The sequence below is a fragment of the Rattus norvegicus genome, chromosome X, assembly GCF_021556685.1.
Source record: "Rattus norvegicus strain SHRSP/BbbUtx chromosome X, alternate assembly SHRSP_T2T, whole genome shotgun sequence".
Lineage (NCBI taxonomy): Eukaryota > Metazoa > Chordata > Mammalia > Rodentia > Muridae > Rattus > Rattus norvegicus.
The window spans coordinates 141,845,715-141,861,494 of NC_141554.1; the positions used below are offsets into that span (position 1 = coordinate 141,845,715).

Genomic DNA, 15,780 nt, shown 5'->3' on the forward strand with positions numbered 1-15,780 from the left:
GTCGATTGTTTTCAATATGATTTTACTGTGCTTTGTTTCCAGCGACAGTGAATGGTCTTTAATATAGTTCATATTGTTTAAACAACAGATTATTATTTTTTTTTTTTTGGTTTTCGTTCGCTTGTTTTGATGTTGTTGTTTTCTTTTATTTTGTTTGGGTATTTTAGAGAGAGTCTTCGTGTGTATTCCTGGCTTGCCTGTAATTCCAGGCTGGCCTCAAACTCCCAGGAACTCTTGCCTTCATCTCCTCAGTGTTAGAATTAGAAGCATTTGCTGGCTAAACAACATTTTTATTCTGAGGTCTAAATTTTAAAAGTTGTTGTGTCCAATATTACTTGGAACTAGAAAATTATCAATGATGACAGAAAAATAGGTTCCAATATATTTACCAGAATTGTTAATCTAATTATATTTTTGGTCAAATTATTTAACTCGCATGCAGTAGGTTTTAGTATTGGGATAAACATAGTTATCCATCACTGCTCCAAAGGACTGGCTAAAGAGCTTTTGGAGTTCATTTGGTTTGGTTTGGGGTTTTGGTTTTATGAGACATAGTATCTCAGGCAGGACTCAAATTGTTGGTTCTTCTGCCTCAGCCTTCCAGATTTAGAATGATTAGCATGTGCCACAGCATACCTGGTTGTATGTTTTTGCTTCTTTGGGGTTTTGGCATGGGATTTTACTATCTACTCTAGGCTGGTTTAAACCTCCCCAATTCTAGGATGACACAATTGCTGCTGAGAGCATACTTACTTCTAAAATCAAAATCCAAGCTGGGGACAATAGGGTTCACTTGTCACTTTAGCACGAGGGAGGCTGAGGCAGGAGAATTGTAAGGTTAAGGCCAGTCTGTGCTACATAAAAGCCCATTTCAAAACAAAAGCGGAAATGCAAGGTAGGTCACATCTAATTAACGAGGACTCAGGACTTGTTGAAGTCCCAGTAACATATTCAGTGTGCACGTGGCTTTCTGAACTCTCTAATTTCCTGGCAAGAAGAGAATCTGACTTCATAGAAAGATACTTGCGAGTGTCTCATTGGTTATCTGGAAAGCTATCAAGTCTAGTATTACCATTTGGGTCTCAGGGACGAGAAGAAAATAAAAGCCAATTAAAACAGTAGATGCACTTGCTCCGTGTTGACCATAGCAAAGATCTAAGGGAACACATGGGACCGAGTGACAAGCCTCTTTTAATCTTGCCTTGCAAATAGAAATGATAACGTAAGTGCCAGGAATGGCTGAGTCTTGTCTGGAGCAGTGCTGAGCAGGAAAAAGAAGCCATTTATGTTCTGGATGGTGTAGTCATGCTCTCAGCAGGTTGGTAACTAAAGGAATCGTGGCCTAGCCTCACTCATATGATGAAATCAGTCTTTGGAGATTTTGATCATAAACTTGTTTTTTTTTCTGTGGTGATATAGGGCCCAGATCATATGCCACATCTGTGGCCGTTAGGCAATACCTCCTCTACCAGAGATTAACCCTTCTACTTTTAGCTTTTCTATTTCAATGGGAAGCTTTTGTTTAGTCTCTTGTTTCATCTGAGCAATTTAAAAATATTTAATCTATGCAAAGGATATCTTTCCCTTTATAAACGGACTGTTGAAGGACTGCATTGAAAATCCCATTTCAGGTTTCCTCCCTTGCATTGAACTTTGGTTGGGAACCTTTAATGAACTCTGGGTGACTCTGGAATTCTAATTATGCAGTGATATGTGGAACCAGGGGGAAACGTACCTCTAGTTAAGAGTCTTTGCTTCAGTGTGGCAAAATCTAATATTAATTTCATGAATGAAAATGACCTTCCTGTAAGATGTTGAACCCATGCCTGTAATCCCAGCACTTGGGAGGTAAAAGTGGGAAGATCAGGAGTTCGAGGCTGGTCGTAGCTGCATAGTAAGTTTAGGGCCAGCCTAGGCACTCATGTAACCTTTAAAAAAGAAAGGGAACTTCTATAAAAATACCCAATAACGAATGATGCACACCATTAAGACCAGCATTTCATGAAACCGATACAGGCAAATCTCTATGAATTCAAGGCCAGCCAGGGATACATAGTGAAATCTTATCTCAAAACAAATGAACTGCCAAAATCTACTAAATGGGGAGGTAGAGACAGGAACGTCGAGAGTTCATGGCCAGTTTCTGCCATATAGTGAGTTCAAGGCCAGCTTGCAGTACGTGAAACCTATCAACAAACAAACTACTCTCCCTCAAAATGAATCTCCTTTTTACCATATCAGGCTGAATTCTCAGGAAATTGAAGAGCAGTACTTAAGCCTTGTGAGAATCATCAGGTAAACAGGACCTCATTCGTGCCTATTTGTCCTCAAAGAACTTGAATTAGAAACAAATGAACAGGACAGTTTATCTTCGGCTTCTCCCTCCCTTCTTCTTTGTTGTTTCTTTCCTTCCAGCCACTCACCCTCCTCCTCAACCAACTAGTATTTATCCCAATCTGGCCTCTCCTCAAAGGAGCCCATGTCTTTCTTCTTCTAATCAAACACCCCATCTAACAAGACTGACATCAGTTTGGACATTCCAAGTAGCCTATTCAAAGGACAATTAAAATGAACAACAAATGTAACTCTATGGGGCGGCATTTGCACTTTCAAGCCATATTCTGGCTCAAATCTCAGCCACTGGGAGACTCAGCGGTTGGATGCAGCAAGTCTCTGTCGTCTACCTCCCCCAGCCCCCACCCTAGAAAGCTTCCCTTAAGCTTGAAAATGGGGCAGGCACTGGCTTCTTCCCTCGATTTTCATTACTATTTCTGTTTGTTTGTTGGAAACAGTAGCAAGGGAAGGTTAAATACAAGCCAGGTTTCTTCCTAAGAAAGCGGGAACAATGAATGATGTTACCTATTTCGTAGGTTATTGTAAAGATGGATTCACGGTCTGTGTGTAAAACAGTAGGCTGCCCAGGACATAATAAACATGCAATTTAGGACGCGTCTGGGATTTACAAAGTGCTCGCCGAGAGGAAGACAATAGACAGCTACCAAGTGTCTCTCCTTGTGTCCCTTCCTAGGCTTTCTTTCATGGCTTATAATTCTAGGTTTTGATTCATGTGACTGTGACGAAGTTCCCTTTAAAATAAATTATGGTAGGAAATTAAAATCTTTAGGTACTAGTATCCAGTCCTATGTACACAGGTTAAAAGATAATAAACGTAAGCAAATGATTATCTGTTTCCTCTTGGAGAATGTGTTCAAATTATGGGTATCGCTCACTGGTACAGATTTGTCTAACAGTGACAAGTCCTTGGTCCTTGGTCCCAGCACACACACATACACACGATCACACATACATGCACACACACAGACAGACAGAGACAGAGACAGAGACAGAGGATGAAATTGTCACAATGATCCTGATCCTGACAGGCACTGTTTGTACTATATTGTCCCTTGCCTGTCACCACTTTCATCCCTGTCTCTACTCTCATTGCTTTTTGTTTGTTTGCTTGTTTGTTTTTGTTACTGTAGTTATTGTTTATTTATGTTTTATTTTGAGTCAGGGTCTCATACTTCATCCCAAGCTGGTCTGGAATTCTATGCAGACATGACCTCAGGCTTATGTCCATTCCCCTGCACATGTGGGAACCAGAGGTTGACACGACATATCATGGTTAATCGCTCTCCACCTTATTTCTTTTAGACAGGACCTTTTAGTGAACAGGGAATCTCATCAATTTGGCTAAGCTGGCTGGACGGTGAGTTCCAGGAATCCATCTGTACCCCACACCCAAAAGTGGGGTTACAGGTGCCTGCCAACATGTCCAGTTTGAGTTTGAGTCTAGCCTGAAGTACATTTTGACTTCCAAAATAGCCTTGGTTACAGGCAAAATAGTATATCAACAACAACATTAAAACTGCAAATACTCATTGATTTTTGTGGTGTTTTTAGACCTTTGCAGCCCACTCATATGCTTGCCCGTGGGCCAAGCTTAAGTCAGAGAATGTGTTGGAGAGTTGCTGCGGTAGCTTTAATCTCTTGTTAGATATCACAAGGACAGGACTCATTATGTGTAGTGAGTACTATTTGCTGTGGAAGGCCATGTAGCTAATATCAATCCAACTTTTTAGATGTCAGGTAGTGTAATTTGTTTTATTTTATCTAATTTTCATAAAACCTGATAAAGAAGTTACTATACCAAATAGTTAATGTTTAGCAGAAAAGAAACTGGACTCAGTCAGAGAAGTTAATTTTCTTAATTTAAGCCAGACAATAAGTAGCAAGGCTTCAATATTCTAAAATGTATTACGACAAAGACTTTGCATATATGATCTAATTTGTAATATATATATATACATATATATAAAATGTGTATATGAGCATAAAAAAACAGAAGAAAACGTGTTTGATTGATGAATGATTGATTAGTTGATGTGGTCGTGGTTTTGTTTTTTTTCTTCTATTTTATGTATTTGTTATCATTTTCTGAGATGGAATCTTACCATGTGCCCAGGCTGACTTTAAACTTCCAATCCTCCTGCACACACCTCACCAATGCTGAGCTTACCATGCCTGGTCTGGTTTCTGAGTTTTGTAGCAAACAGGAAGAGGAAGTGAAGCCAGGAAGCAGATGAGTTACTTGTGTAATTTTAAAGATTGCTAAATCTGAAAAGTCTGGTGGCAAAGTGGTAATTGTTCTTAAGTAAAGAGGAAAAAAGATAGTGGAGAGTGAAGGCTAATCCAGAGGGAAGGGAGATAGATTCTGGAGTTGAGTAAGGGGAAAGCGAAGGAACCTAGTGCCAAAGCTGTAAGGGGCAGGGGTCAACTTGAGCCTCAAATATCCACTTCAGGGAGGCTGGAGGTGGAAAGGTGAAAGGCACAGGTGAGTGGGCAAATGAAAAAGGCCATGACCTAATGACCTGTCTGTTCATTAAAATCCAAAGCTAGGTGCTGGACAGAGGGCTCTGAGGCAAGAGTCAGGTAGTGGATATGAGAAGATAGAAAGAATTTGGAACAATCACTGAGAGAAATGTGATATCGATGTATAAAAGGACCGCCTCGTAGCCCTTGGGGCCCAGCGGGGGCTGGCCGGTCAGGCTTTGTAGTGCAGCCAACTTCCTGACCTTCTCCAGCAATAGCAGGCTGCCTGGGAGAGGGTGATGGCAAGAATGCACACTGTGCTAGGGTTTTCACAAGGCTGGGGATTGGCAGAGCAGGTGCTGCTCAGAGGGGGGAGAGCTAAAATGGCTGGCCATGGGCTGAATTGGAAGTTGCTGAAAGGAAGCCAGGAAGCTACTTATGGCTTCTGGGAAAGGAGAGGAGAGGAAGGGTGGAGTGCTAGCTATGAGGGCCGACCTAGGAGCAGGGGGGTGGAGTTGGGGGTGGCAATAGAAGGCTAAACTCACAGAAACAAGTGTCTCTGAGGTTCAGATGTTGATGTGGGCCACTACAGGACCCCGATAGTAAGTGTGAAGAAACAGGGACAAGGAAGCTTAGGCAGAATTCAAACAAGACTTACCTGAGCGAGGATAACATAGCATTATTTATCAGGATTACACACATTCCATCCATTCAGCAACTCTGCCACAAGGAGCTTTGTCTTACCCACTTGCTTCTGTGCAGGAGGACTGCATAAGAAGAGAAAGACACTGCACCATTGTCTGTAACTGCATCTGATGAGAAACGTCCTGAAGCACAATTGTAGTGCGCTACGTTTAGTCCATAAAGTGGAACACTATATGATGGTAGAAAGGGGTGCATTTTGTGGGCTGAAACAATGGTTGGGTAGTGAGCAGGAGAAGCAAGGCACAGCTGCGTGTGAGTAGTGTGCAGTGCCTTTGACAGTATCGGCATCCAACAGTTGCAGAAGGAGAGACAAATTAATAGTGGTTTCTCCAAAGACGGCTGTTGACAAATGGACTGGAGCTGGGAACTTTGGCCTGGGGACATAGAGGGAATGGGACCTGACACACAGTTAAGAAAAACAAAAAAGCCAGGGGTTTATTATGTAATCATGGCTAGCCTAGGACTGACTCTATAGGCCATGTTGGCAGATCTGTCTGCCCCTGCCTCTTGAGGTTGGGGCGAAAGGTTTGCACCTTTATGTCTGGCTCTTTTTGTAAAGTTATAAAAATTGTGTGTGCATGCTTGCATGTGTGTGTGTGTGTGTGTGTGTGTGTGTGTGTGTGTGTGTGTGTGAACAAACACTACTGAGTATATACCATAGTATATACTTGGAAGGCGAAGGGTAACTTGTGGAACTTGTTGTCTTCTTCGAAATCAGGTCATCAGCCTGGTGAGCAAGCTTTTTTATTCACAGAGCCATTGCATAAAGCCTTCCTTTTCCCTACTTTCTCCTACCTTTTGTATTTTGAGTTCTGTGGATATATTACTTGCTGAGAAAACAATTTAAAACAGATGAATTTAATCCTTCAACTTCAGTTTTATGTACGTAAGTAATTTGTATCTACTTTATAGATATAAATCATTAGAATAAAGGTACAACAAAAACATCCACTAGAATTTTGCTTCAAACCAGTCATTTTGCCAGGATATGTGGTCAGGGTTTGGATGAAATAAAACTGACCATGTGTTGAAGTTAAGCGATGAATACATGGGGATTTATTTTCATTTGAAATATGAAATTGCTTTTTTTTTTTACACAGAGTCTCACTCTGTAGCCCAGACTGGAACTCAAAGGTGGCTTCAAACTCACCTGCCAAGTGCTTTGATAGCAGGTAGGACCTGCTAAAATGGCCATGTTTTGAGAGAGACAGGGTCTCACTATGTAGTCCTGACTGACCTGCTACTCACAGAGATTTGCCGGCCTCTAGCTCCCAAGTACAAGGAAAAACTTAAAGCGGAACAGCAAAATGGTTCAGTGGATAAAGATGCTAAGCCTGGGGGGTTGGGGATTTAGCTCAGTGGTAGAGCGCTTGCCTAGCAAGCGCAAGGCCCTGGGTTCGGTCCCCAGCTCCGGAAAAAAAAGAAAAGGGAAAAAAAAAAAGATGCTAAGCCTGCCAACCTGAGTTCTGTCCCCAGAACCCTCATGGTAGAAGGAGAGAAGCTATTCCCAAAAGTTGTCCTTTGGCCTCCTCAAGTGCACCATGGCACTTTCCTGTGTACACACACACGCGCACACACACACACACACACAAATACAAGTTAAAAAAAAAGAAAACCCTTCCTATCAGGCTCATTCCACAAACATTCATGTCTGATAATTGAATGGAAATTCCCATCCCCCGTTGACTTCTGAGTCAGCATCATTACCTGGCTGATTTCCCTTTATTATGGGGCCTGCTACTGTTCTCAGGATTTTTCCTATTAATCACAATCTCTCCCCATTCTGTTGGGTGTTAATTGGCTACTACCTTATTCTTATTGCTTGCAAAGCTCATCTTGTTCTTGAAAAATCACTTCATTAGTTTTTTCTTTAATGACCACTTGACATTCTCTTTCTGCCCCAGTTTATTATTAGCTAGTCTAACTAATTTATGGTCATTCCCCTAACCTGGTTACCAATATTTATCAATCTAGGGGCTGATATATCTTTGGCATTCAGTTACACATCACAGCAAAGGTCATAGGTAAGCACGCTTGTATTCAATCTTTCAACCTCAAGTTGTTTTGCTTATGACTACCCTTCTTAAGTTACCTCAGAGACCACAGGGCCTCAGCCTGGCTGCTCACAATTTGCTAATCCTTGCCTTGTCTGTCCTCAAGAAGCAAGTGGCTTTCGTCCTCTGCAGGCTCAAGTGTCATCCCTATATCCTAATAGGCCAGTCACCTCTGCACGCATGTCTCACCAGCGCCCAAACCCTTCACAAGCTTTGCCACCTGTTACGGTTTGAGTCCCGAGTGCCCTCCTCCCCCACTCATATTTTGAATGCTTGTTTCCCAGCCGGTGACACTATTTTGGGAGGAGGCTGCTGAAATTTTAAAAGGCGGAGCCAACTAGCAGAAATAGGTCAGTAGGGGTGAGCCTTTAAAAGTGATGTTCTGGCCCTTGGTCCATGGCTCACCATGATGTGAATAGCCTGTTCATCATACTCCTCACAGATGGCACAGAGCTGCCCTGCCTTCCTCTCTGTGCCTGATGGAAATCCTGTCTTACGTTCTTTCTCTCAGGTACTTAGTCATGGAGATGCAAAAATGACTTTTTTTAAAAAGATTTATTTATTATATGTAAGTACACTGTCACTGTCTTCAGACACACCAGAAGAGGGCATCAGATTCTATGACAGAAGGTTGTGAGCCACCATGTGGTTGCTGGGATTTGAACTCAGGACCTCTGGAAGAGCAGTTGGTGCTCTTAACCACTGAGCCATCTCTCCAGCCCCAAAAATGACTTCTGCAGCCAACATAAGCCTCCTCTCTTATTTGTCAATCTTTTTGTTTTAGATGGGGATCCTACTGTGTAGCCCAGGCTCTCTCGGATTTCATGAGATCCTCATTGTCTCTGCCTCCTGTGTGCTGAGATTACAGGGGTGTTCCACCATGCCTGGCCCAAGCTCCCTCCTTATATCTCCTGTAAAGAGCTCCCCTGACGGGGTTGGGGATTTAGCTCAGTGTCAGAGCGCTTGCCTAGGAAGCGCAAGGCCCTGGGTTTGGTCCCCAGCTCCGAAAAAAAAGAACCAAAAAAAAAAAAAAGAGCTCCCCTGACTCCTTTCCCCCAGAAATCTGAGCTTAGCATGCATCCTCAGACTCTCCCATAAGTCTGTACCACATGGTACATACCTGCAGGAGGATACCATGTTTGAGGCCAACCTGAACAACAGAGCAATGACATCACTCAAAAACAATAGAGGAAAGTAAAAAGAAAAGAAGCAATACATTGTATACAACCCAATTTCGTATTCAAATTTTACATGTCTGGTGACCTATATCACTACATCACATATATAGTTGTGTTTCTTTTCATAATACTTCTTAAACCTGGAATGGTCCTCCCCCTGATATTGCCATTTTGGCTGAGTCTAGGCGAATTATTTTGGAGAATGTGCTTCAGTTTGGGGTTGTCTGTTCTGCCCTCCTCATGAGTCAGGCTATTCACATTTGGCAGGAATGGAACACTACAAGGCTGTTGATACTGACGTTCATTCCTTGCCCCAAACTCAGTCTTTTAGGCTGGAAGAGGCAGAGTCTCTTCCAGAACCTTTTCATCTGAGCTCTAAGCAAGCTCCAGCCACTTACCTATCTCCAGCCCTCTTAGACTTGGCATTTCAGGGATGGGCAGCTTGTTTTGAGGGTGTTGTGATCTGAATGCTGGCCCTCACAATTATGACAGGAGCTACTAGTTGCTGAGACAGCTCTCCAGCCCCGGTCTTAATATTTCCTATCAAATTTGAGAGCAGAGAAAGGAATGGAAGACACTCTTGCCTTTCCATTATATGGGGATAAGGAATAGGAAGCAGCCCAGTGTGGAAGCAGATGGCTGAAATCTTAGTACTAGGGATGTTGAAACAGGAGGGTCAAGGGGGTCTGGGCTACATAATGAAGCCCTGTCTCAGAGGAAAAAGGTTCAAGCAAAACTATGAGATTTTTGTTGTTGTTTGATGGGATTGGTGGTGGTGGTGGTTTTTGGGTTTTTAGATGTGAGATGAAGTTCGGGGTTCTTTCTAAGCATTTCTGCTGTTCAGAAGACCACATTAATTAGATCAAAGCACAGTTCTCATGGTGTACTTATGGGCAGGAGGAGAAAAAGGCACCATAACTACACTGAGGGCAGAGGGAAGTATGTGGTAGGGATTGTGTTCTTCCCTGGAATTGCTGTCGCACAGCACTATAATTCCAGTCTTTTTTTAAAAAGATTTATTTATTTACTTACTTACTTACTTACTTATTTATTTTATATGAGTACACTGTAGCTGTTTTCAGACACACCAGAAGGGGGCATCAGATCCCATTACAGATGGATGTGAGCCACCATGTAGTTGCTGGGATTTGAACTCAGGACCTCTGGAAGAACAGTCAGTGCTCTTAACCGCTGAGCCATCTCTCCAGCCCCACACAGCACTATAAACAACAGATATTTATTGGTTCCTATATTTAGAAGCTAGAATATGAAGTGAGCATGTTGGCAGGGCCATACTCTGCATGTTATAAAGGAATTATCCTTTTCCAGCTCCAGGAAGCTCCAGTTGCTCATTCACTAGAAGCTGCACAACTCCAATCTGTGAGTCCATTTGCATGTGACCGCCATCCTTTCTCACTTTATATTATTGTTTGTGGGGTGGCAGTCCTAAATGACTTTTTATACACAGGCTAGGTAACAGATAAGAGCCACCCTAATGACCTTTTCTAACCTTGTCACACTGTCTACATCTGTTGCACTAGTAATTGAACTACTTGTGAATTCTGCATGGTAAGCACTCCATCACTGAATTACACACCCACCTCCTTATTTTTCTTTTAAGAGAGAATCTCATTACATTGTCTAGCCTGCCTTCGAAGTCTCCCTATATCTGAGTAGGCCCTTCACCTTCAACTTGTGATCCTCTTGCCTCAGCCTTCCAAGTACCTGGGTTTATGGGCAGGGACTACCACACCCAGTTTGTAATAGTAATTTTACAGTGGAAAGTCCTTACATGAGTAGATTTCCCCACAGGACTTCGAGCTGTCTTTTAGGGGGAATATTATCCAGTGCATTTGAGAACACAAGTGGAGCTCTGGTCTCTAGAACGCTTAGAGCACTGTAGAAGAAAACTCTAGCTCTGTGTCACATTTAGTCTAGCATACCAGAATTTTTTCTTTCCCACTCATTCTAGTTTTGGTTGGCTTTCCCACAAGTAAAGAAGAAAAACAGTCGGAATATATCTGGTGTACTTGAAATAGACTTAGGACATACATTTCAAATGACAATAGCAGCTATTCACACACCTATTACACAGAGGGCAATCATACAGAACACCCAGAGTCTGCAGAGGTCTCACCCCTGTGGTCCTTCCTATGATTCTAATAATTGTTTTAGAATATAAATAAATGTGTCACCTTTTCACAGATGACATGAGTTCCAGGGACAGAGTGACTTCTTGTAGGCTATACAACTACTGACAGTAAATTGCATGCAAGAGAAGGGACATGTCTGGAGGTTATCAAATATAGTATAGTCATTCACTTATTCAGCCAAGAATATGGACTGAGGCCTGCCACCTCTAGCCAGATGAATGGATAACCAGATTGAATGAATGGATCACTGAAACTTGATCTACACCTCTTGCCTTCATTTCCTGACCCATTCCTCTAGCCACTGTACCTCATGATTGACCATAGGCTAAAGTAAGGGATGCTGAAGTACCAGGGCAAAGGACAGAACATTGGTGGAACTGGATCCATTTGAGATTCTCTTGCTCTATTTGCTAACATCCATCATGACAGTCTTTGAGTTGATTCTCATTCTTGTTCTGTGCCTGTTGAACTGAGCAAGAAGCCATTGTTGTCGAGATATTAAAAATTCTTTGGTTTATGGTTTTATTTGACACATAACATTTGTCTGAAATATCTTTGGACAAAAGGCAGGCTTTATCACATGAACAGTTCTGTCATGACAGTGTATCAAGGAAGCAAAGAATTAAATCTGTTGACTGCAGATGTGGATCAGAGATAGAATGCTCGCCTAGTATTCCTTGGGTTCAATCCCTAGAGCAACAAAAATAAATTAAATATTGAAATAAAATAATTCAGTATGTTCCCTTCATATGTCTGAGATGGGATGTTGGCATCTGTATTAGTTATTTTTCTATTGCTGGGATAAAACACTGTGACCAAGGCAATTTATAGAAGGAAGTGCTTATTTGGGTGTACAGTCCCACAGGGTTGGAGTTTATTGTCATCATGCTGGGGAAGCACAGCAGCAAAGAGGCCGAGAGATTAGCGCAGGAGGCTAAGAGTACATATCTTAAACAGCAGCAGCAAGCAGAGAGAATGGTGTCTTTAGACTCTAAAAGCCCACCTCCAAAGACACACTCCCTCCCGCAAGGTCGCACCTCCTAAGTCCCCCCACACAGTGCCACCAACTGTTGACCAAATATTCAAATGCTGAGAGTATGGGAGACATGTTGTTCAAACTACGACAGCATCCCCTCCTGCATATTCTAGGTTTCCATCAGCAACACTAGAAGGTCCTGTGCATTTTAGCCTTACCAACAAGGCCACAGCAACAAGCTACTGTCTTGGGTTTGATTCTAGGTAACTGGACGACAAAGAATAGAAGCTTCTAGAGGAAAGAGTAATGTGACATCCATTAAAAAAAAAAAAACAGAGAACTGAGCAAGGAGGAAGGTAAATTAGCAACTGTTAGTGCCAAACACTTTGTAAATCCTGTAAGGGCAGGAGTTCCCCTCATTCAACATCTGATGGATAAGCAAAGTGAGGAGCGCAGAGTTTTAAGTCAGAGCTTCTTAATCTTTTACTATGTGGGACTCTTTTTCATCTGAAAAATTTTACAGGAACCTAGGTATATAAAATAAGTATACAAATTAAACATTTCCTGATAATAAATCACAAAGAAAGTGTTTTAAATAATCCCTTGGTAAATATATCATTTTACCATTTATTAAAAAAGAAGGCAAATTTGCATACTAATAAGATGGATGCCTTTGTTTATTTTTACATAAAGAATTAAATCTTGCCTCAATATTTAATATAGTAAGGCATAGAGCATCTTTGGTGTAATAGATGGTTTGATTTTATAATCATCAGTCCTGAGAGAACAAGTTCCCACAAATACATAGAAGTGGCAGAAGTACACTTATGGCAATTTTAGAAGCTGTCCTAGGCTCAGTGGATAGAACTTTTGCCATGCAAACACCACGACCTGAGTTCAAATCCCCGAATTTACATAGAGGTGAAAGGAGAGAACTAACTCCATAAAGCAGTTCTCTGACCTCCACGGATGCATATATGCTCCACTGTCACACACACAAGCATGTCTACACATTCATGTCACACACACACACACACACATTTTAAAAATGTCTTTATTTTAAGAAGTCTGTCCTAATCCCAAGTCAGAAATTCATTTAATTTTTTAAAATATATAGCTCAAGCCAGCAACTCAACCAGCACTTTTTATTTTTATTTATTTAATATTTATTTCTTGCATGTGTGTGTATGTGTATGTATCTTCACATGTGTACAGGTGCACTCAGATGCCAGAATCCTGTTGGATCCCCTGGAGTCAGTTGTGAGATATTTAACTGGGTGCTAGGAACTGAACTCTGGTCTTTCGAAAGAGTGACAAGCACTTTTAGCCAATGAGCCATTTCTCCAGCTCTTCAGACAATTTTAAAACTTAAACATTCTAACATAATTCAATCCAAAAATTTATTAATATGATACTTATATGCTGAAGAATGGTGGAAGAAAATATTTATAGGCGTTTTTCATAATTAAACAAATATCTCCAGTTAAGTGTGGTAGCACTCAGGAGGCAGAAGCAGGCAGAACTCTTGTGAATTCAAAGCTAGTCTGGTCTACACAGTGAGTTTCGTGACAACATAGTGAGACTCTGTCTCAAGAAAACAAAGCTGGGGTTGGGGATTTAGCTCAGTGGTAGAGCGCTTGCCTAGCAAGCGAAAAGGCCCTGGGTTCGGTCCCCAGCTCCGGAAGAAAAACAAAAAACAAAAAAACCCCAAGAAAACAAAGCTGCTATTTTTCTGTAAGAAAATGTATTTAGTAAATCCACAGCAGTCCATAGCTTATAATAGTGTTAGATCAGAGCTAAGGTGTTTCAAGCAGCAGCCAGTGGTGTTGTCTGGAAAGACAGCATACATCTAGCAAAGTGTGCCCTTTGTACACACAGACAGAAGCAAGATTCAGGGAAGTTGCTGATGCAATATAGACAAGTGTTTCCAGACAACTCGAACTCATGGTATGTTTGATTTTGAGCTTGTTTTTCTGTAGAGCCAGGTCTCATGTATCCAAGGATGGCCTCAAATTGTCTGTGTAGCCAAAGATGCCTTTAAACCTCTGCTTCTCCTCCTTTCACCTGGCTATAGTGTTAGGGTTACAGGCCAGTGTCACTGGATCTTATTTTTTAATTAATTTATTACTTACTTTACACCCAAAGCATAGTTTCCTGTACCTCCTCTTTTTCTTCCACCCCCCCCCCACCTTTCCTTCCCCAACATATCTACTCTTGTCTTGCTCTGTTTCTCTTCAGAAAAGGGGAGGCCTCCCAGGGATATTAACCTGCCTTGGTATATCAAGTTGGAGTAGGCACATCCTCTCTTATGGAGGCTAGATAAAGCATTCCAGCAGGAGGATAACGGTCCCAAAAGCAGTTGTCAGAGTCAGAGGCAGCCCCTGTCCCCACTGTTAGGAGTCCCACAAGAAGATCAAGCTATGCAATGGTTACATGTTTGCACAGGGCCTAGGTCAGTCTCATGTAGGTTCCCTGGTTGCACTATGCCTCACTTTATGCAGTGCTGGGATCAAAGCCAGGGTTTGTTCTTGGTAGGCGAGCACTCTACCATCTGAGCAGCATTCTGAGCCCCTGGATTCGGATTTTGACAGTTGTATGTTCAGAACCTTTTTACTGTTGCTATTTTCTCCCAAGGCTCACCTTGGGCCATGACTAAGAGTTTAAGAGACCATGGTTTAGACAACTTCTCTAAAACCATACAACTAACAAATGGCAGAATTACTCACATTACCTAAATATGGTACCAGAATATGGCAGAGACAACTTCTATCAACTTCTGGGTTACATCAACCAGGTAAGAGGTGTGGAAGACATTTCAGGGAGGTACATGCAGTGTAGAATATCAAGATGGGGCCTCTGAACGGTAGGGTGTGCCTGGAATCTCACAGCCTGTGACACACATTCCCACTCTACACTCTTTCTAACCTGCACAGTACAACTGAAAGGTTTGGAGACTGTCCATGTCTTCTGGTACACTTGAGGAACTGACCTAGAAAAATAGTTTTGGATTTCTGGCTTCTCCTCAAACTACGTCCTTTTGAGGCTAGATGAGCTGGTATTACTCCAACAGCATTATTTCTGGAGGCAGTCTCCCATGGATCTTGACCTCCCGAACACAGCTGCCTCTGGGCCCAGCTGAACTCCAGGCTTTGCATGGTGGCCTGGTGCGAGTCATCTCAGGACCCTAAGGCTTCCCAGTTCCCTGGCCTGCCCCCTTTTTCCTACCTTATGCTTCTTTTCAGATTGAAGTATTGAAGGAATTTAACCTCTTTCTGCTCTTTTTTTTCTGCCATGGCAGGGAGAAGAGTTGTCTTAATCAGATACAGAATCTTCCCAGTCTGTTCAAGTCACCATCAGCGGATAGTTCCAAACTAAACCACACATTCATAGATTACAATAAAAGAAAGACGCATGCATTCACTGACTGCCCCTTCCCTAGTTCCGGTTTGGGAATTTTGTTTTGTTTTGTGGTATTGGGGGCTGAACACAAGGCATGATATACAAGCACATTAGAACTGTCCCAGTTTCATCTCTGTTGGAGTGATAAAATACTCTGAAAAGAAGCTGAAGTTGGCTCTCTGGTTATGAAACTGGTTACTCCTCCAGAGGACCCATGTTAGATTCTCAGGACCCACATGGTGGTTTTCATCTATCCATAACTCATGTTCCAGGGATCCAACTTCCTTTTTTGGCCTCCAAAGGCACAGTGCATAGACAGACATGCAGGCAAAACATCCATACTGTACTATAAAAGAAACATAAATCTTTAAAAATTAACCAAAAATACTCAGATAAAAGCAACTAAGGAGAGAAAACGTTTACATGTTACAATTTCAGGTTATATCCTGTCACAGTAGGGAAGTTAAGGCAGGAACTTTAAACAGCTGGTCACATCACAC

General features: G+C 42.0%; 1 protein-coding gene across 10 annotated transcripts in view; it reads left to right on the top strand.

Annotated features, from left to right (window-relative positions):
- Pabir3 (PABIR family member 3) overlaps positions 1-15,301 on the top strand; it is a 63,634-nt gene extending 48,333 nt beyond the window's left edge. For 3 of the 10 annotated variants that reach the window (NR_197332.1, NR_197333.1, NR_197335.1), the window contains 3 exons: positions 6,621-6,692; positions 7,495-7,544; positions 15,180-15,301. Coding sequence is in view for 1 of the 10 variants with exons in the window: in NM_001433119.1 (NP_001420048.1) it covers positions 15,180-15,197 (18 nt within the window). In the remaining 9 variants the exon portion in view is untranslated. Of the gene's footprint in view, positions 1-6,620; positions 6,693-7,494; positions 7,545-10,081; positions 10,133-12,144; positions 12,238-15,179 lie in introns of all 10 variants that reach the window. The other 7 variants (XR_015646451.1, XR_015646453.1, XR_015646452.1 and 4 more) reach the window with 4 other exon arrangements.
- Positions 15,302-15,780: the final 479 nt, after the last annotated feature.